Source organism: Hemiscyllium ocellatum, chromosome 35 (genome assembly GCF_020745735.1).
Source record: "Hemiscyllium ocellatum isolate sHemOce1 chromosome 35, sHemOce1.pat.X.cur, whole genome shotgun sequence".
Lineage (NCBI taxonomy): Eukaryota > Metazoa > Chordata > Chondrichthyes > Orectolobiformes > Hemiscylliidae > Hemiscyllium > Hemiscyllium ocellatum.
This window is the reverse complement of record NC_083435.1, coordinates 12,646,352-12,668,776: the sequence shown is the minus strand read 5'-3', so window position 1 is coordinate 12,668,776 and position 22,425 is coordinate 12,646,352. Positions and strand designations below refer to the sequence as shown.

Here is a 22,425-nt window from a genome sequence, read left to right as displayed (position 1 = left end):
TATCCTCCTATTCCTACCCTCACTAGCTTGTAGCACTGGGAGTAATCCAGATATTACTACTCTTGAGGACCTCCTTTTTAAATTTCTGCCTAACTGTCTGTAATCTCCCTTCAGAATCTCAACCTTTTCCCTTCCTATGTTGTTGGTTCCAATGTGGACCTCTTGCTGGCCCTTTTCCACCTTGAGAACATTTTGCACCCTCTCAGAGACATTCTTGATCCTGGCATCAGGGGAGCAATATACCATTCTGATTTTTCGCTGCTGGCCACAGAAACGTCTGTCTGTACCTTGCACAAGAGAGTCCCCTAACACAATTAATCTCTTAGAACCCAACATACCCCTCATTGCATTAGAGGCAGTCTCAATTGGCTGTTTGTGCTACATTCCCCTGAGAATCCATCACCCCCTACATTTTCCAAAACAGCATACTTGTTTGGAATGGGTATAGCCACAGAAGGCTCCTGCACTAGCTGCCTATCTCTCTTACCTTTCTTGCAGTTAACTCATCTATGTGACATCTTTCGTTTCCTTCTCCCACCTCCACTTCCCTTTGGCTGCGGTGGAACAACATTTCTGGTCATGGTTAGAGTGGTGTTGGAAAAGCACAGCAGGTCAGGTAGCATCTGAGGAGCAGAAAAATTGATGTTTCAGGCAAAAGCCCATCATCAGAATGGTGTCATTTCTGGTCATTTAATCTTTCCTGTCTGTCACCCTATGACTGACCTTACTTTAGATCTATTCCCATGCATTTCTTGCTCAAAATCTATTCTATTGAATTAACTGCCACCTAAACTGTGCAATGCCCTGCTGAGTTTCAATGTCCAAGAACATTGATCTCCCTCACTCTAAGTTTACAACCAATGGACTTTTGCAGTCCCACTGATGACTGAATAAGAGTACCTTGAAGGTGGAGTTACAGATGGACAGGGTAGTGAAGAAGGTGTTTGTTATACTTGTCTTTATTGGTCATTACATTGCATACATTAAGAGAGAGGTCAGGTTGTGGCTGTGCAGGACATTGGAGAGACTGCTTTTTGAATACTACATTTAAGTCTGCTCTCCCCACTATGCGAAAGATGTTGTTAAACTTGAAAGTGTGCATAAAAGACTTACAAGGGACAGGCTGAACAGGCTGGGGTCATTTTCCCTGGAGCATCAGAGTTTATGGGGTGATATTATAGAGATTTATAAAATTAAGAGGGAGAGGTGGATAGGGTGAGCAGCCAAGGTCTTCTTCCCAGGGTAGGAGTGTACAAAAATAGAGGGAATAGGTTTAAGGCGTGAGGGAAAAGATTTAAAAAGGAACATGAGGGACAACTTTTTCACACACAGAAGGTGGGGCGTGTATGGAATGAGCTGCCAGAGGAAGTGGTGGAGGCTGATACAATTACAACATTTAAAAGGCATCTGGATGGGTACATGAGCAGGAAGGCGTTAGAGGGATATGGACCAAATGATTAGGTTAGGATATCCGGTCGAGTTGGACTGAAGGGGCTGTTTACTTCGATGACGCTAAGTATGTTGTTGTTAAAAAATCACACAACACTAGGTTATATTCCAACAGGTTTAATTGGAAGCACACTAGCTTTCGGAGCTAGTTGTTGTTGTCGTTGCTGCTGCTGCTGTACATGCCTCTGGGTTGCCATGATGTGGAGTTACCTGATGAAGGCTCTGAAAGCTAATACTTCCAAATAAACCTGTTCGACTATAACCTGGTGTTGTGTGATTTTTAATTATGCCTCTGGGTGCTAGCGAGTCGCTCATTTATTAATTTGTGCACCTAGTTCTAGATTGACACACGGATGACGAAGTGCAATCATTTGACTGCTTTGCCGTCCAACAGTCAGAAGCCATTAAACAGAACATGTTGGCCTCCATTAAATCACCTTCCTGTACCTACCGCTGCAAGGCTCGTCACCATGCCGCTACCTCCCAACAACGAGGCTCCTCATTGGTTCACCGGAACAGGGAGGAGCCGGCGCCAATTGGTCAGTCTCGACATCGATCAAGACGGGATGGGCGGAGACGTATCATGTGCACCGGAGCTGATTGGAGAACCGCGACGCCAATCAAACGGGGTGCAAGTCACATCGCGTGAGGCCCCGCCCCATCGATTCCAGCTGGTGAAGGTTCCAGGTTGACCAGGCCCTTGGTTTGTGGATGATATTGTAACTTATTTTTGTTTCTGTCTTTACCTGTGTGTGTTGTCTGTGATGTTCTGATTAACTGGCCAGTTATTTAACCTGGCAATTTAGTTTGAGGTCACCTTGTAGTGACTGGTAGCTGGAAAGCATCATGTACAACTGCTGGATTCCAGTTATACTGCAGAATGTGCATCAGGAGTCCCAAAGGAATCCCTGTGAAAGTACAATACAGTAAAATAAAAGACCTCAGATGCTGGAGGCCTGAGATAAAATCAGCAGCTCTGGCAGAACCTGGAGAGACTAAACAGAGGGACACTTTGTGAAATTATGTTTCTGTGTCAAAATTACATAAAAGGCTTGCCTAGGTAAGGTTTGATTAAACTGGTTTCTTCCCTTCACTTGCATTAGGATTTGGATGTGAGAGCAATGTGATCTTGAACATCTTTTGTTGCTCATTTGTTGCCCAGAGTTTGAATTGGTAACAGTGGAGAAACTGTGTGTTTGTGCTCATTACTGCACTTAATCTATTCCTGAAGAAGGGCTTATGCCTGAAATGTCGAATCTCCTGTTCCTTGGATGCTGCCTGACCTGCTGCGCTTTTCCAGCAACACATTTTCAGCTCTGAACTCCAGCATCTTCAGTCCTCACTTTCTCTTCCTGCACTTAATCTAACAGCATGTCCATATTGGTGCAGAATAACACAAAAGTCCTGTAATTATTCAGTTAAAAATCACACAAAACCAGGTCATAGTCCAACAGGTTTATTTGGAAGCACTAACTCTCGGAGCGCTGCTCCACTGAAATGGCTTTTGCCTGAAATGTTGATTTTCCTGCTCCCTGGATGCTGCTGACTTGCTGTGCTTTTCCAGCACCACACTCTCGATTATAACCTGATGTTGTGTGATTTTTAATTTTGTACTACCCCAATCCAACACTGGCACCTCCAAATCATGACTGTAATTATTCAGTTCCCTACGGCATACAGTGCTGGAATCACTCCCCAGAGTGCAATCAATGGAAAATTCTGTGCATTATTGAGAATTTGCACTCTAGCACTGGCTGCCTTTCTCCCTTCTGTGAAATGGAAACCCTTTGAAAGATTCATATTCTATACAGTGCACTGTAAATGCATTGATAATGTTGTGTTAACTTCACAGCTCCTGCTAAGCACTTCCTTGACCATAAAAAACTTACTTGTATATTTTTTGAAAGTGTCATCAGGCATGTTGTGAACACACTCCTATAGAAGGTTGGATAAACTTAAACCTTTTGGTCCATAAGTAGGGACACTGCTTCTCAACCTCAAAAGCACTTGAAACTTTCTTTTATGTTTGTGGAATATTAGATCTTTCCATATTAATACTTCTTTTTGAAAAAAGTATATATTCCATGAAAGCATTGCCTCTGATTTAACATTCACCTGAATCCATTTACAATATTTCGTTTTCTTATATGAGTATTCAGAGAAACTGAATGACATGACATGCACTTTTATTTTCTGGTTTATTGTGTGTGAAATTTTAATTGTGATCAGAGGTTTATCTGCTTTCAGATCTACTTACGAACATCAGTGCTGCTGCATGCCGAGGCATCGGGTTCCAACATTGATTAGGAAAGGATAACTCATGCCATTGAGATATCTTGATCTTTGTGGAGAACTTTCTTCAGAGTTAGTAGTGAGTGCCATTGCTGACCATGACATCAGAGCAAGTGTTAATAAAACTTGTTGCTTATTAGGATACCTGTAGTAATGTACCTGTAACCATAGATATAAAGAGAAAAGTGCTGAGATGGGTTGGCTCAGAGGCAACTCACAATGACAAACAAACAGCCTGAAAAGTGTTAGGTAAGCAGTTGCATGCTAGTTAACAACATTGATTCAGATTGTAGAACACTATAACTAGTGATTCAGCCTTTGCAGTAGGCTCCAATAACTCTTCAGATAGTGAGAGTCTGAATTTACTTTTCATATGTACCCTTTATTTTTGCACATTCTCCCTGTGTCTGCTGGGTTTGCTCCGGTTGCCTCCCACAATCCAAAGATGTGCAGGTTAGGTAAATTGTCTATGCTAAATTGCCAATAGCGTTCAGAGTTGTGGAGGTTAGGTGCATTAGTAGGGTAGGGGAATGAGTCTGGGTGTGTTCATCTTTGGAGAGTTGGTATGGACTGGTTGGGCTGAATGGCTTGTTTCACGCTGTATAGATTCTATGATTCAAGGATAAATGATGTGAATTTTGAAATGCAACATCTTTTGTTTCAGTCAAAAGGCTGGCTGGTACTTGCACAGTTTTTCATGAATGGAAGCTTTATAAAAGCTACACTGGGAGATATTGACATCTCTATTCTCTCCAGCACATTTTTCTAATGAAGCTAGCCAAGAGCCAATAAGACCATAAGACATAGGAGTGAAGTAAGGCCATTCGGCCCATCGAGTCCACTCCGCCATTCAATCATGGCTGATTGGCATTTCAACTCCACTTACCAGCATTCTCCCCGTAGCCCCTTAATTCCTCGCGACATCAAGAATCTATCAATCTCTGCCTTGAACACATATAGCGTCCCGGCCTCCACTGCACTCTGCGGCAATGAATTCCACAGGCCCACCACTCTCTGGCTGAAGAAATGTCTCCGCATTTCTGTTCTGAAATGACCCCCTCTAATTCTAAGGCTGTGTCCACGGGTCCTAGTCTCCTCGCCTAATGGAAACAATTTCCTAGCGTCCACCCTTTCCAAGCCATGTATTATCTTGTAAGTTTCTATTAAGTCTCCCCTTAATCTTCTAAACTCCAATGAATACAATCCCAGGATCCTCAGCCGTTCCTCGTATGTTAGACCAACCATTCCAGGGATCATCCGTGTGAATCTCGGCTGGACACGGTCCAGTGCCAGTATGTCCTTCCTGAGGTGTGGGGATCAAAACTGGACACAGTACTCCAAATGGGGCCTAACCAGAGCTTTATAAAGTCTCAGTAGCACAACAGTGCTTTTATATTCCAACCCTCTTGAGATAAATGACAACATTGCATTTGCTTTCTTAATCACGGACTCAACCTGCATGTTTATCTTTAGAGAATCCTCGACTAGCACTCCCAGATCCCTTTGTACTTTGGCTTTACGAATTTTCTCACCGTTTAGAAAGTAGTCTATGCTTTTATTCTTTTTTCCAAAGTCCAAGACCTCGCATTTGCTCACGTTGAATTCCATCCCATTTCCTGGACCACTCTCCCAAACTGTCTAGATCTTTCTGCAGCTTCCCCACTTCCTCAGTACTACCTGCCTGTCCACCTAACTTCGTATCATTGGCAAACTTCGCTAGAATGCTCCCAGTCCCTTCATCCAGATCATTAATATATAATGTGAACAGCTACGGCCCCAACCCTGAACCCTGCGGGACACCGCTTGTCACTGGCTGCCATTCCGAAAAAGAACCTTTTATCCCAACTCTCTGCCTTCTGTCAGACAGCCAATCCTCAATCCATACCAGTAGCTCACCTCAAACACCATGGGCCCTCACCTTGCTCAGCAGCCTCCCATGTGGCACCTTTTCAAAGGCCTTTTGGAAGTCCAGATAGACCACATCCACTGGGTTTCCCTGGTCTAACCTACTTGTCACCTCTTCAAAGAATTCCAACAGGTTTGTTCATCACGACCTCCCCTTACTAGCTCTTCCAAGAATTTAGAAACCTCATCCTTAATGATGGATTCCAGAATTTTACCAACAACCGAGGTCAGGCTAATTGGCCTATAATTTTCCATCTTTTGTCTTGATCCTTTCTTGAACAAGGGGGTTACAACAGCGATCTTCCAATCATCCGGGACTTTCCCTGACTCCAGTGACTTTTGAAAGATCTCAACCAATGCCTCTGCTATTTCCTCAGCCACCCCTCTCAGAAATCTAGGGTGTATCCCAGAAGATTTATCAATTTTGAGACCTTTTAGCTTTTCTAGCGCTTTCTCTTTGGTAATGTCAACCATACTAAACTCAGCCCCCTGAATCCCTTTAATTTTCGGGATATTACTCATGTCTTCCACTGTGAAGATTGACGCAAAATACTTGTTAAGTTTTTAGATTAGATTAGACTAGACTAGACTAGACTAGACTTACAGTGTGGAAACAGGCCCTTCGGCCCAACAAGTCCACACCGACCCGCAACCCACCCATACCCCTACATTTACCCCTTACCTAACACTACGGGCAATTTAGCATGGCCAATTCACCTGTGGACTGTGGGAGGAAACCGGAGCACCCAGAGGATACCCACGCAGACACGGGGAGAACGTCCACACAGTCAGTCGCCTGAGTCGGGAATTGAACCCGAGTCTCAGGCGCTGTGAGGCAGCAGTGCTAACCACTGTGCCACCGTGCCGCCCGCTATTCTCCTGCTATTTCTTTATCTCCCATCACTAGGCTTCCAGCATCAGTTTGAAGTGGCCCAATGTCTACTTTTGCTTGTCATTTGTTTCTTATGTATTGAAAGAAACTTTTACTATCATTTCTAATATTACTGGCTAGCCTACCTTCATATTTGATCCTCTCCTTCCTTATTTCTCTCTTTGTTATCCTGTGTTTGTTTTTGTAGCCTTCCCAATCTTCTGATTTCCCACTGTTCTTGGCAACTTTATAGGATCTCTATTTTTCTTTAATTCATTTCCTGACTTCCTTTGTCAGCCATGGCTGTCTAATCCCTCCCTGGATAATCTTTCTTTTCTTGGGGATGAACATCTCTACAGTGTCCTCAATTATACCCACAAACTCCTGCCATTTTTGCTCTACTGTCTTCCCCGCTAGGCTCTGCTTCCAGTCTATTTTTGTCAGTTCCTCTCTCATGCCCTCATAATTACCTTTATTTAACTGTAACACCATTACATCCGATTTTGCCTTCTCTCTTTCAAACTGCAGACTGAACTCTACCATATTATGATCGCTTGCTTCCTAAGGGTTGCCTTACTTTAAGATCTTTTATAAAGTCTGGTTCATTACAAAGCACTAGGTCCAGAATAGCCTGCTCCCTTGTGGGCTCCATGACAAGCTGTTCCAAAAAGCCATCCTATAAGCATTCCATGAATTCCCTTTCTTTGGATCCACCGTTCCATGAATTCCCTTTCTTTGGATCCAAATAAGCTGATATAATGTAACAAGTAATTTCTCCATAGGACTTTGCTGTACATAGTATTTCTGATTTGGGATAATTAATTGTTGCTGAAGGAATTGCAGGTTAATGAAATTACATGATTTACAGCAGTTCACTAAGACCCAACGTCACTTGCGGGTGATCAGGAAATGCAACTTTGTCAGAATTGCACCAGATGCTTGAGTGCATGTTTTCAAAACCTGTATATTTTTGTTTCTTTAATCCAGAGCTTTCTGATAGAAGAAGACAGTTTGAAATAAATGTTTACCTGGAATATGGTCGTCATCTCAAGCATCTTTCAAGGGTTCTATTCTTTTCTTAATGTACTGTAGGTTGTATAAAGATGGAGGACTTGCCTGAACTGTACATGACATTACAAGGCGAGGTATATCTTTTGATGTATACACACATTCTTATGTGCACTGTCCATAACCCTCTTTCAGTTCTGACTGGTGGCAAAAAAATTCAACTCAAATTAATTTTTCAGGTTGCATCTGTAAAAGAATATGGAGCATTTATTAAAATTCCGGGTTGCAAGCGACAAGGTAAGGTGTTGCTACAATTTGGTGCACAATATGTATATTTTATTGTTTTATACTTAGATGACATTTGTAAACTTCACAAATCCTTTCTAATCACTGAATAATACTAAACATATAACATCATTGTGACTCTTGCAAAATTTGATATTCCCTGTTTTAGAAATTGCCTCATTCAATACTTGATGCCAGTTGTGAATTTTTCAAAGCTCACTCTTTTAAGGCAAGGTAGCAGTCTCAGTAGTATATGTAAGAAATCTCAACAGAATAGGGAGCTCTGCCATAGCAGTGAAAGTTACTGAGTGATGTGCCCAGTACCCAATGTTGTGTGGCTAGGATCAATTGACGGAATGCTTGTATTATTTTTCAGGTCTGGTCCACAAGTCACACATGTCAGCAAGCCGTGTGGATAATCCCTCTGAGATTGTTGATGTTGGAGAAAGGGTCTGGGTTAAAGTAATCGGGAAAGAGGTACAGGTGCTAACCCTGGATACTGTTGAAGCTGCATGCAATCTTGAGGTCATTTTTCCAGTTTCTTTCCTCTGCTGGTCTGTGGAATAAATTGCTGTGTTTCCAAAGTGCAGCAGAATTTAGTAGATGTTGATTATAAATGGATGAACAATTTTGTCATGGTGCTTGTAAGACTCTTTCAGTTCAAGCACTTTTAATGAACTTGAAAATGCTGAGGTTACCGCGTCAGCTGCTAACCGAGAGAAGTTTGGCAATCATTCCTCACAACAAAGCAGGGAGAGAGGAAGGAGGATCAAAATGTAAGGAATGGTAGGGCAGAAAGTAGGAGAAATTAAATGACAAAATGAGAAAAATTAATTCCGAACAGTAACTCTACCACCCTCACATTTTGTTTAATTAGTGGCAACTGTTTGTCAAGGTGTTGCATCCTTTTAAACCAATCTTTTTATATCCATCTGATTACCATCTCTTTTTACTTTGTGCCATCATCCTTTTCGTCATTTAAATTCACCTGCGTTCCAGCCCATCATAGAGCTTCACTTTTGTTATTTATCCCAACGAAATTATGGAAATACACAACAGGTCTGGCCGGTTTATCAGGAAAGAAAACCAAGTTAATTTTTCAGCTTGGTGACCTCTCATTAGAACAGGGCACAGTTGCAAATGGAACAGGTTTGTAAGTATCCATGTGGACATGGAAAGGCTGGGGTGGGCAGTCATCCTTAAATCTATCCTTCTTTACATTATACTGTCCCTGCTCTTTATATGTACACGACGGCAGGTTTACTTTTTGGGATGAAGCTCTTGTGTATGATATATGACGACAATTAAAACTAAGCTTTTGTTTTAAGGTAAAGGATGGCAAAGTCAAGCTTTCTCTTTCAATGAAGGCTGTTAATCAGGGATCTGGGAAGGACCTCGATCCAAATAACGTTATTCTTGAGTATGTGTTTTTGATCAAGGCTTTGGCTTGTTTTCTTGTAACATAGAGTCATAGAGATGTACAGTACATTCAGTCCAACTTGTTCATGCCGACCAGATATCCTAACCTAATCTTGTCCCATTTGCCAGCACTTGGCCCATATCCCATTAAACCCTTCCTATGCATATACCCATCCAGATGCCTTTTAAATGTTGTCATTGTGTCAATCTCCACCACTTCCTCTGGCAGCTCATTCCATACACACACTACCTTCTGTGTGAAAAAGTTACCTCTTGGCTCCCTTTTATAGCTTTCCCCTCTCATCCTAAACTTATGCACTCTAGTTCTGGACTCCCCCACCCCAGGAAAAGATATTGTCCATTTATTCTATCCATGCCCCTCATGGTTTTATAAAATTCTATAAGGTGACCCCTCATCTCTCATGCTCCAGGGAAAGCAGCCCCAGCCTATTCAGCCTCTCCCTATAGCTCAAATCCTTCAACCCTGGCAACACAGTAGCACAGTGGTTAGCACTGCTGCCTCACAGCGCCAGAGACCCAGGTTCAATTCAAGCCTCCGGCGACTGTCTGTGTGGAATTTGCACATTCTCCCCATGTCTGCGTGGGTTTCATCCGGGTGCTCTGGTTTCCTCCCACAGTCCAAAAATGTGCAGGTTAGGTGAATTGGCCGTGCTAAACTGCCTGTAGTGTTAGGTGAAGGGGTAAATGTAGGGGAATGGTCTAGGTGGGTTGTGCTTCAGTGGGTCGGTGTGGATTTGTTGGGCTGAAAGGCCTGTTTCCACACTGTCAGTAATCTAATCTAATCTAAAAGAAAACCTTGTAATTTTTTTCTGAATCCTTTCAAGTTTCACAACAATCCTTCTGATGAGAAGGAGACCAGAATTGCATGCAATATTCCAAAAGTGGCCTAACCAATGTAGTGTACAGCCACAACATGACCTCCCAATTCTTGTACTCAATACTCTGACGAAGAAAGGAAAACATATCAAAAGCCTTCGTCACTGTCCTATCTACCCGAGACTCTAATTTCAAGGAACAATGAACCTGAACTGCAAGGTCTCTTTGTTCAGCAGCACTCCCCAAGACCTTCCCATTATGTGTGTAAGTCCTGCTCTGATTTGCTTTTCCAAATTGCAGCACCTCACATTTATCTAAATTAAACTCCATCTGCCACTCCTCAGCCCATTGGCCCATCTGATCAAGATCCCATTGTATTCTGAGGTAATCTTCGCTGTCCACTACATCTCCAATTTTGGTGTAATCTGCAAACTTACTAAATATGCCTCCTATGTTCACATCCAAATGATTTATATAAATGACAAAAAGTAGTGGACCCAGCACCGATCTTTGTGGCTCTCCACTGGTCACAGGCCTCCAGTCTGAAAAACAACTCTCCACCACCACCCTCTGTCTTCTACCTTCAAGCCAGTTTTGTATCCAAATAAGTGCTTCTCCCTGTATTTCATGAGATCTAACTTTGCTAACCAGTCTCCCATGAGGAACCTTGTTGAACACCTTACTGAAATCCATATCGATCACATCAACTGCTCTGCCCTCATCAATCCTCTTTGTTACTTCCTCGAACACCTCAATCAAGTTATGAGACATGATTTCTCAGGCACAAAGCCATGCTGACTAATCAGTCCTTGCCTTTCCAAATACATGTAATTCCTGTCTGTCATGATTTCCTCGAACAACTTCCCACCAGTGATGTCAGGGTCACCAGCCTATAGTTCCCTATTTTTCCCACTACCTTTTTTAAATAGTGGCACCACATTAACCAACCTTCAGTCTTCCGGCACCTCACCTGTGACTATAAATGATACAAATATTTGTTCAAGGGACCCAGCAATCGCTTCTCTAGCTTCCCACAGATTTCTAGGGTACACTTGATCGGGTTCTGGGATTTATCCATTTTTATGCATTTCAAGCCATCCAGCACCACCTCCTCTAATATGGACGTTTTTCCAGATGTCACCATCTGTTTGCCCACATTCTGTATCATCCAAGTCCTTCTCCACAGTAAACACTGATGTAAAATACTCATTTAGTATCTTCCTGCGGCTCCACACATAGACTGCCTTGCTGATCTTTGAGTGGCCCTATTCTCTTCCTAGTTATTCTTTTGTCCTTAATATAGTTATAAAATCCCTTTGGATTCTCCTCCACCTTATTTGCTAAAGCTGTTTCATGTCTCCTTTTTGCCCTCCTGATTTCCCTCTGAAGTATACTCCTACTCCCTTTACAGTCTTAAAAGGATTCACTCAATTTTTCCTGTTTATTCCTGATATACACTTCCTTCTTGTCCTTAACCAAAAGAAGGTTAATTTCTCTTGTCATCCAGCATTCCCTACACCTACCAGACTTTCTTTTCACCCGAACAGGAATATTGTCTCTGGACTCTCGTTATCTCATTTCTGAAGGCTTCTCATTTTCTAGCCGTCCCTTTACCTGCAATCATCTATCCCCAATCAGCTTTTGAAAGCTCTTGCCTAATACTGTCAAAATTGGCCTGTCTCCAATTTAGAGCTACACCTTTTAGATCTGGTCTATTCTTTTTCCACCAGTATTTTAAGACTAATAAAGTTATGGTTGCTAGCCCCAAAGTGCTCCCCCACTGGCACCTCAGTCATCTGCCCTGCCTTATTTCCCAACAGAAGTTCAAGTTTTGCACCCTCTCTAGTCGGTACATCCACATACTTAACCAGAAAATTTTCTTGTCCGTACTTTAACAGATTGCTCTCTACTAAGCGCTTTCTTGTGCACACTTAACAAATTTAAACCCTTAACACTATGGCAGTCCCAGTCTATGTTTGGAAAGTTAAAATCTCCTACCATAACCACCCTATTTTTCATAAAGATAACTGACGTCTCCTTACAAATGTGTTACTCAATTTCCCACTGGCTTTTAGAAGGTCTATAATACAATCCCAATAAAGTGATCATCCCTTTCTTATTTCTTAGTTCCACCACAATGACTTTCCTGGAATTATTCCCAGAATATCCTCCCCAAGTACAGCAATAATGCTATCCCTTATCAAAAATGCCACTGCTAACCCTCTCTTGTCCCCCCCGCTTTCTATCCTCCCTATAGCATTTGTATCCTGGAACATTAAGTTGAAGGTCCTCTCCATCCTTGAGCCATGTTTCTGTAATTGCTATGATACCCCAGTCCCTGAATTCATGTGCCTTCCTTATTAATCCTCTTGCATTGAAGTAAATGCAATTTAATTTATCAGTCCTACCTTGTTGTCTGCTTTGTTCCTGCCTGCCCTGACTGTTTGACTTGCTGCCTTTCCCAACTGTACCAGTCTTAGATTGATCTTTTTCCTCACTATTTCCCAACCCCCACCCCCACCTCCCCACCTTTACTAGTTTAAATCCTCCTGAACAGCTCTAGCAAATCTCCCTGCCAGTATATTAGTCCCCTTTCAATTCGGGTGCAATCCATCCTTCTTGTACAGGTCGCTTCTATTCAGAAAAGATTCCAATGATCCACAAAGTAGTATGATAATTGTGAAAAACTGAATCAGTGCACAATGATCTGTCGCTCAGCTTCCCAAAGCTTGGAATTTTTTGACCATTTAGCAAAACCTGAGATCCTTCTCAGCATGTGTTTTCTGTTTTAATTTTGTGTTTCAAATGAATAATTTGCTTAACAGAATGAGATGAATAAAGTTTCGGATTTATGATGGTGTGTGACACGCAAAAATGGAGCTTCGCTCTTACAACTAGAGGCTGCGTAGAAGAGAAAATGGAGGATAAATGGGCATGATATTATTGTCCACAGGGGATTAATACTACCTTTTATGGGATTTTTGTTTGCAGCCAGGATGAAAGAAGGAAGCGCAAGTTCAAAGATTTTACAGGGCAGAAAATAAAACTTGAAGCCGTTCTAAACACAGTTTGCAAAAAATGTGGATGTAAAGGTATGCAACATGTCCTAATTGTTTTTATTTGATGTTAGGAGTTTCTAAAATAATAGCTTAAATACATCCTTTTGGGGACCTTGGTAAGTGCTGTTAATTCTGGTTCTGAGGAAGGGTCACTGGACCCGAAATTTTGACTCTGATTTGTCTTAATGGGTGTTGCCAGACCTGCTGAGCCTTTCCAGCAGTTTCTGTTTTGAGTTTGTAATTTTAACTGCGTCAATTGGGGAGTCAGTAAATTTCTTGTCAATCTCAAACTGTAGGACGTTAAGTGGTTTTGCCTCCTTTTTAAGATTGATACTTATTTAAGGATGTATAAAGTTAAAAATCACGCATCACCAGGTTATAGTCCAGCAGGTATATTTGGAAGCACTAGCTTTCGGACCACTGCTCCTTCATCAGGTGTTTATGCAGTATAAGATCGTAAGATGTAGAAAGTAGAACAAACATTTACAGTGTGATGCAACTAAAATGATACATTTAAAAAGACCTGGATTGTTGTTAAGTCTCTCATCTTTTAGAGTGACTATGTTGGTTTCAGTTCATTCAAATGTAAATCCCAGAACTTTTTTAAAGTTATATTCTCAAGTGAACTTTACTGATAGGAGGTGGCATGTCAGCTCAGTTTTCAGGACAACACCATACAACCCTGTTTCGGCAGACACTGCAAGATGCGTCAGAGTGTTGACATGGATATCACCATTCCACGTGGGGACACCTCCCACCATGTACGTGGCAGGTACTCATGTGACTCGGCCAACGTTGTCTGTTTCATACACTTCAGGCAAGGATTCCCTGAGTAATTGTATATTGGCGAGACCGAGCAGAGGCTATGGTAACAGATGAATGGACACCACACAACTATTACCAGACAGGAGTGTTCCCTCTGAGTCGGGGAAAACTTCAGCAGTCCAGGATATTTGGCCTCAGACCTTCAGGTGACCATCCTCCAAGGCAGACTTCGGGACAGGCAACAACGCAAAGTGGTTGAGCAGAGGCTGATAGCCAAGTTCGGTACCCATGGAGCTAGCCTCAACTGGGACCTTGGGTTCATGTAACACTACAGTGACACAGACACAGACACACACACTCCTCCACATTCACACCCACATAGGTACCTCTCACAGATGTATACCCCTTTACACTCACGCACACATACACATGCACTCTCACAGACACTTACAGCCCACCATGCACGTACACGCGTAAAGATTTGTGGGGTGAATTTGTACTTGCAGAATTACATTTTATTTTGTTCAAAAACTGCATGAATCCATTTAAGATTCTGTAAATCCCTTTTTTAGATATAGAATACAGGGGTGGCACGGTGGCTCATTGGTTAGCACTGCTGCCTCAGTGCCAGGGGCCCAGATTCGATTCCCACCTCGGGTGGAGTTTGCACATTCTTCCTGTGTCTGCGTGGGTTTCCTCCGGGTGCTCCGGTTTGCTCCGACAATCCAAAGATGTGAAGGTTAGGTGAATTGTCCATGCTAAATTGCCCATCGTCAGGGGTAAATGTAGGGGAATGGATCTGGGTGAGATACTCTGAGACTCAGCATGGACTTGTTGGGCCAAGGGTCTGTTTCCATACTGTAAGGAATCTAATCTCATCTCAGAATCAATCTGAACATTGGAACGCAGACAAACAGACTTTAACCGTATACATTTAATGTGTTATCTGAGCTGACATAGCACTATTGTTAGAGTTCACTTGAGAATGTAATTTTAAAACATGTCTGGGATTTATGTATGAAAGGACTGAAACCAACATAGTCATTCTAAAAAAAATGAGAGACTCAACAAACAATCCAAATCTTTTTCAGGTAGCATTTGAGTTGCATTGCACTGTAAAATTTTGCTATAAATTCTGTCTCTTACGATCTTATACTCCACAATCACCTAATGAAGGAGCAGTGCTCCGAAAGCTAGTGCTTCTAAATAAACCTGTTGGACTATCATCTAGTATTGTGTGATTTTTAATTTTGTACTCCCCAGTTCAACACCAGCATCTCCAAATCACGTCTAAGAATGAAACCGCGTTGCACCTGTAGCACCATAAAGTTGCATAGCACAGAAACAAACCTTTTGGTCCACCTCATTTGTGCTGATCAGATATTCTAGTCCCCTTTGCCAACACTTGGCCCATATCCCTGTAAACCCTTCCTATTCATCTATCCATCCAGATGTCTTTTAAATGTTGTAATTATACCAGCCTCCACTGCTTCCTCTGGCACACTGAAACAACACACCTGCATGAAAATGTTGCCCATTAGGTCCCCTTTAAATCTTTCTCCTCTCACCTTAAACCTATGCCCAGTAGTTCTGGATTTCCTTACTTTGGGGAAAAAGATCCCACCAACTCTGGCAACATCCTTGTAAATCTTTTATGCCATCTTTCAGAGGAGACCAGAATTGAATGCAGTATGTCAAAATTGGCCTAACCAATACAGAGGAACCTCGATTATCTGAATGAGGTGGATGGGCACTATTTCATTTGGATAATTGATTATCCGGTTAATTGTTTTCCTCTGCAGCTCGGAATTTTCTGTGAAGTCTGCTCCCCGTTCAGGACACTAGTCAGCAGCACACCGTACGCGAGCCCCTGGTACCCCGCCTGCCTCCAACCCTGTCTGCGCCCCCAACACGCATGCCCATCCCTCAACCTCTTCCCCCCCCCCTGCTCCCACCCTGTCCCACCCCCAATTAATCCAATAATTGATATTCGGATAATTTTGAAGTTCCACTGTATCCTGTACTACCACAACATGACATCCCAATTCTTATATTCAATGTACTGACCAATAAAGGCAAGCATACCAAATATCATTTTCAGTAGCTTGTCTACCTGTGAGTCTACTGAGAACCGCAAGGTCTCTTTTCTCAGCAACTCCCCAGGCCCACACTATTAAGTGTAACAGTCCTTGAGGAATTCACTTGATCCCAGTTGTTTATACCTACCGTATACCACCTTCTTTTTCTTTCCAAGAGCCTCAATTTCTCTAGTCATTCAGCATTCCCTATACCTACCAGCCTTGCTTTTCACACTAACTGGGCTATAGTGCCTCTGGGCTCTGGCTACCTCATTTTTTGGAGATCTCCCACTTTCCGACCATCGCTTTACCTGCGAATAGCCTCTCCTGATAAATGTTTGAAATAATCAATTGGTTTCCTCAAGATCAAGTTCCACCACCAGCTCTTTTTAGTTCACATACACAATTTTCTCCTGACTGGATTGTAGAAGTTCGCCTGTGCTGAGGACAATGATTTTACTGTCAAAATATTCACTCATCTTAGTGAGTCATCCACCCAGGAACGCACATCGATGAGTGACATGCAAAATACTGGCTGAAACATCATCTTCAATAAAGTACATATTTATTTGCCTAATATTGTCAAAATTAGCCTTACTCCCATTTAGAACTTTAATTTTTAACTCAGCTTTATCCTTTTATATAGGTGCAGAGCAATTTGTCTTTGTGCTAATGGTTTTGTTTTCTTTGTTCTTTCATGGAATGTGAATGCCTGTGCAATTCCAGCATTTGTTTCCCATTCCTCATGAGTAATGCCTCTGAGCTGAGTGTCTTGCTAGGCTATTTCAGAGAGAGATTGGCAGTCAGCTACATGCTGTGGAACCAGTGTCACACGTAAGCCTGTCATATTTATGGCAGATTCCTTCCCAAAAGACAGTACTGCGTGAGATGGGTTTTTACAACAATCCCTGATAATTGTCATGGTCCTGTCTAGTAATTGAATTTAAATTCCATGAGCTGCAGTGTGCTTAAATTTGAACGCAAAGTCATTATCCTGACCTCAGGATTACTGCTCCAGAAGAAATACGACCTAAAAATTCTCATTTGATGGCAGCATACATAGTAAGAATGGGGTTGTAAGCTGGTCAGACCACAAGGTCCTGCTGCCTGGCACATGCTGTTATGCAGTGAAAAGCTCACTGTTACCAAGCTAAGAAGTGGAAATTTAGTTAGATTATTGTAGCTGATGATTGAGTGATGCATTTCCCATCCAACCTGCCTCACCATAGCACCAAGGTAATACATGCTTAAGGGCAGGTTTGGACCCAGTGTTGATGGTCTCTGTGATAAATTAGCCTGATGCAATTGAGTTTGAATTAACTTTCACTCATTTAAGTCACATTTCTTTTTTCCTGTGTTGAACAAAATGTTTTGTGTTTAAGGAAAATGCCTGACAATTTCAGAAGGACCTTAGGCTAACTTTGTTTTCTTTGCTAGGACATTTTGCGAAAGACTGCTTCATGCAGCCTGGTGGCGTTAAGTACAGTCTCGTTCCTGATGATGAGGTGGAACCAGCTGACAGCGCCAGCCAATCTGAATTTCAGCCTCCAAAGAAGAAAAAGAAGGTACTCATTATTTAGCGAATGCATATTCAGTCTATAATTCCAACTATCTGAGAGAGCTGTGCTCACTAGCATGCAAAACATCAGATAGTTTAGTTAATGGACATGATTCAGCGACATGCGGTCTCATCAGGTTTATGTTTGATTGCCAGAATATTTGTTGCTGGTGTCATAAAGCTGGTGAAGATTTGATGTGCTTTGTCTCTGCCCTGTTCAGATGCAGTTTAGAAGCATGACCTGGCCAAGTAAGGCCTTGTTCATGGTCCAAATCAACGAGGTAAAAACAATGACTGCAGATGCTGGAAACTAGATTCTGGATTAGTGGTGTTGGAAGAGCACAGCAGTTCAGGCAGCAGCCTGAGCAGCGAAATCATGGTCCATTGGGTCAGAAATGATGTTGAGCTTATTCTTTTTGTTATTCTTGTTTGGGATGTGTACATCCTTAGAAAAATCATGATTTATTGCCCAACACTAGTTGCTTCATGGGAAAGTGGTGACGAACTGCTTTGAAGCACTGCAATCCCTGTGGTGGAAGTATGCACATTGCAGTTAGGGAGGGAGTTCAAGGATTTGACCCAGCAACAGTGCAGGAATGGTGATGTCATCCCAAATCAGGATGGTGTGTGGCTTAGAGAGGAACTTGCAAATTGTGGTGTTCCCATGCTTCTGCCCTTCTGTTTGTAAGTGATAGAATTCCCGGGTTTGGAAGGTATTCCAGGCTTGGTCAACATCTTCTGACCACTATTCTTGCCATTGAAGTGAAAAGTGAATGTAATCAAGGATCGTTTGTTGTTCAGGTTAATGATTGCTACAAATCAGAAAAAATTAATAATGTAATGTAATAAATTGATTCCTTAATTGTAGGCTATGGCCAGGCATGGGTGATGCACTCTTTAGACTGTGCTCTTTACGATGTTGACCATTTAAGGTATGGAAAAATAAAGATTCATGAGGTGCTGTAACATTGGGAAAGTTATGTTTGGGCTATACTGTATTGAAAATGTTGTTTCAGCCAGTATTTTGCATCAAGTTTCACATCTCTCATCGATGTGAGTTACAAGATGGACAACTCACTGATTTGAATGAATATTTCGACAGTAAAGTCGTTGGCCTCAGCACAGGTGAAATTCCACCATCCAGTCAGGAGAAAATTGTGTGTGTGAACTAAAAAGGGTTGGTGGTAGAACTGATTCTTGAGGAAACCTATTGATTTGATATTTCTGCAGACTAGCAAGGTGAGTCACATACATTCTGCAACATTGGAATGAATGCAGTACTTCAATTAAGGAGCAGATTCACAATGAAAAATTCAAACTACAATCCTCTTGAAGAATTAAAATGCAAAAATGTAGTTGTGCAGTGTTTATCAGTAGTTGTTTAAGAAGTTGTTTACAGGAAATGACAGTCAGAGATCATTGTCAGGTGTTTTTTGACTGCAGAAGTATGATCATCCAGCTCAGTCCCTTCTTGATGTGATCCACTTTCCAGTACAATGAATTGGACAGCAACTAGTAGGACCTAGAAGGATCATCTTCCTTCCTAGCTATCCATTCCAACCTTCCCACTGACCAATCACAATCACCTGCATCCACCTATCGCCATCCAGCCTACCTTTCCCCCAGGAGAAAGTGAGGACTGCAGATGCTGGAGATCAGAACTGAAAATGTGTTGCTGGAAAAGCGGAGCAGGTCAGGCAACATCCAAGGACCTACTGCGCTTTTCCAGCAACACATTTTCAGCTACCTTTTCCCCCAGCCCCATCCCCTTCCTCTGTTTATTTCTCAGCCTCTCTCTCCCCATCCCAGTCCTGATGAAGGGTCCCAATCTGAAATGTCAACTCTCCTGCTCCTCTGATGCTGCGTGACCTGCTGTGCTTTTTCCAACTCCATACTTTATTGAGTCTGACTTTCCAACGTCTTAAGACCTTATTATCTTCATAGGAATCTATAAAACTGAATTCAACAATCATAGGATTATAGGAAACCAGTTTAAGTTTATAATAAAATTAAATAGAGAGTGTGATGAAAGATGTATTTTACATATGTGAGTGTGTGTATACGCACAATTTGGAATTCAAAGTAGAAACAGATGAATTTTAGTTATTTCTGTGAAGTGCTTTTGTACACAAGAAATGGTCAGGAAATCATAGTCATAGAACTGTTCAGCATGGTCCAACTCATCCATGCTGATCAGATATCCTAACTTAATCTAGTCCCATTTGGCAGCATTTGGGAAATATCCCTGTAAACCCTTCCTATTCATATACCAATCCAGATGTCTTTTAAATGTTGTTATTGGACCAGCCTCCACCACTTCCTCTGGCAGCTTGTTCCATCTATGCACCACCCTCTGTGTGAAAAAATTGCCCCTTAGGTCCCTTTTAAATCTTTCCCCTCTCAGCTTAAACTAATGCCTTCTAGTTTTGGACTCTCTTACCCTGGGGAAAAGACCTTGCCTATTTACCCTAGCCACACCCCTCATAATTTTAAAATCACCCCACAGCCTCCGACGCTCTGGGGAAAACAATCCCAGCCTATTCAGCATCTCTCCATAGCCCAATCCTCCAAACCTGGCCACATCTTTGTAAATCTTTTCTGAACCCTTCCAAGTTTCACAACATTCTTCCTATAGTAGGGAGACCAGAATTGCACGCAGTTTTCCAAAAAATGGCCTAACCAATGTCCTGTACAGCTGCAACATGAACTCCCACCTCCTATACTCAATGCACTGACCAACAAAGGCAAGCATACCAAACACTTACTTCACTATCCTCTCTACCTGGGACTCGACTTTCAAGGAACTGTGTGCCTGCATTCCACAAGTCTCTTGTTCAGCAACCCTCCCCAGGGCCTTACCATTATGTGCATAAGTCTTGCCCTGATTTGCCTTTCCAAAATGTAGCACCCCACATTTGTCTAAATTAATCTCCACCTGTCACTCCTGATTCATTGGCCCATCTGATCAAGGCCCCATTATTCTCTGATGTAATCTTTCTCGTTGTCCACCACACCTCAATTTTAGTGTCACCTGCAAACCTACTAACCATACCTCCTATGTTCACATCCAAATCGTTCTGGGATATTGACTTAGTCCAGAATTTGTCAATTGCAGTGACTGCTAATTCCTATCGTGTTAATAGAAAAACATTCTTATTAATATAAAAACAAAGAACTACAGATGCTAGAAGTCTGAAACAAAACATGCAAGAGAAACACAGCAGATCTGGCAGTATCTAAAGAGAGAGAGAGATCGAAACAGAGTTAATGTTTTGAGTCCAGTGACCTAAACATTACCTCTGTTTCACTCTATGAATGCTGCCAGAACTGCGGAGTCTCTCCCGTGCTTTTTGAGGAGGTAATTATATTATTGAGTTTATGGCAAGTCAGTTAAACAAGTCAGGCCAATAGCTTTATTTTCAGTTCAGAAGAATCTACGAGAAGTAAGTCTTCTTGTTTAAGCACTAGAGTTGAGTGCAGAAACAAGTTTAGTTTAATTCCAGGAAAGCAACATTATTTCTAGGGCAGTTCAGTGACCCATCTGGTTTAGTTTGTCAAACCTTGAACCAGGAGAGTTATGACCTGCTGAGTTATTTCAAAGGACAAAATAACCGTAGCCCAGTTTTAGCAACGTACAGTCTCTGTTTTCTGAAAGGCAACAGCGACTATTTGTGAAATATTGGTGCAACTAAAGGTTTGATCTTCTACAGGATAAAGTAAAGAAGCAGAAGAAAAGTAAAGGCAAGTTGTCTTCCTCTGATTCTAATTCTTCTGAATCGTCAGACTCGAGCAGTGAGGAGGACCGCTCAGCCCCCAAGGCGCACAAACATTCGGAAAAAACTCAACGATCACACAAGAAGAAAAAGCATAAAAAGCACAAGCATAAGAAATCCAAAAAGAGAGATTAAATCTTGGTATTTGGTAAAGAAAACTGAAAATCCTGCATGTTGTTCTCGAGCTGTGTATGGAAACCCCCACTAGAGAAGTTTAAAATGATGTGCTCTTCTTGTTTCTCAGTAATTTACTCTTGTAGATTGTATTTTCTCCCAAGTCTGAACCAAATTTTGAAATCCATCAGATGTGTTACTTTGTTGTGGCGAAAGGCTTTTACAAATTGAAACTTTTTTTTTTAAAAATCCACTTTGTGTTTTGCACAATGGTTCAGACCTGGTGAGTGGCTGCTCTACATTGAATCCCTTGACCCTGTAATTGCATTGGGTGAAAATAACATAACCCGAGTCATTCAAAATTCCTTTATCCATATTTTAATGGAAACTGCTTATTTTAAATGAAACAATATCTTCATTAAAATACTGGACAACAGAAAAAGCAGTTTGTAACCAATGTGTTAATCATTCATACACTTGCATCATAATTGTAGGACAATTGCATTGTACTTGAAAAGAATGAGTTTTCGGGGAGGTGAGGAGGAAGGTTCGTGTGGGAATAAATGAGCTGTTCCAAAGAACCAGCACAGGGAAAATTGGGCTTCTTCTGTGCTGAACTATTCCTTGACCCTGAGCTCAAGATGAAATTGAATGAACAGAATGTATTCACCTTGCTCATGATAACATGGTAATTTTGTTTTTTTAAACTCCACTCTGATAGTATTTAATTCAAAAATTAATACATTTACATCCTTTGTTAATCCTGGCCTTTTCCCAATGTTACTTTTTGTGAAAGTTTCTCACTTTGATTATTATCAAAAGGCTTCTACTGCTCGTATTTCTGATCTCATAACCCATGAGCCAACAGCCGCCAAAATTTTTGTTGCCAAATCAAGATGCACAAAAGCAATATGTCACAGATCAGCCATGGATTATAGTTGTCAAACCACATTCAGAATCACTTTATTATCAGCATGTGATGTAGAGCAAAAACGGGTATATGTGAGGTAGA

General features: G+C 41.7%; 2 protein-coding genes across 8 annotated transcripts in view; one reads left to right on the top strand and one right to left on the bottom strand.

The window, feature by feature from the left end:
- Positions 1 to 1,961, bottom strand: part of LOC132832713 (zinc finger protein ZFP2-like) — a 31,612-nt gene extending 29,651 nt beyond the window's left edge. Inside the window, exons 1-2 of the mRNA XM_060850816.1 lie at positions 1,901 to 1,961; positions 488 to 623 (exon numbers count right to left, since the gene is read on the bottom strand). The gene's annotated coding sequence lies outside the window, so the exon portion shown is untranslated. The remainder of the gene's footprint in view (positions 1 to 487; positions 624 to 1,900) is intronic.
- Positions 1,962 to 2,099: 138 nt separating this feature from the next.
- On the top strand, positions 2,100 to 21,855 carry zcchc17 (zinc finger, CCHC domain containing 17). 7 transcript variants are annotated; one of them, XM_060850823.1, is made up of 9 exons: positions 2,100 to 2,152; positions 3,697 to 3,813; positions 7,610 to 7,662; positions 7,765 to 7,822; positions 8,187 to 8,293; positions 9,139 to 9,230; positions 13,058 to 13,158; positions 17,406 to 17,533; positions 21,237 to 21,855. In XM_060850823.1, exons 3-9 carry the CDS (start codon positions 7,621 to 7,623, stop codon positions 21,432 to 21,434), a joined length of 726 nt encoding a protein of 241 aa, XP_060706806.1. In that variant the 5' UTR covers positions 2,100 to 2,152; positions 3,697 to 3,813; positions 7,610 to 7,620; the 3' UTR covers positions 21,435 to 21,855. The 7 variants fall into 7 exon arrangements, with proteins under 7 accessions (XP_060706806.1, XP_060706805.1, XP_060706804.1 ...); XM_060850822.1 differs by having other exon boundaries at positions 7,505 to 7,662; XM_060850821.1 differs by having other exon boundaries at positions 3,697 to 3,820.
- Positions 21,856 to 22,425: the final 570 nt, after the last annotated feature.

Bases quoted from the DNA above. Each gene is read 5' to 3' on its own strand.
- zcchc17 (XM_060850823.1), top strand. From the start codon at position 7,621: ATGGAGGACTTGCCTGAACTGTACATGACATTACAAGGCGAG. The intron at 7,823-8,186 runs GTAAGGTGTTGC...ATTATTTTTCAG, and splicing joins TCCGGGTTGCAAGCGACAAG to GTCTGGTCCACAAGTCACAC. The intron at 17,534-21,236 runs GTACTCATTATT...GATCTTCTACAG, and splicing joins CTCCAAAGAAGAAAAAGAAG to GATAAAGTAAAGAAGCAGAA.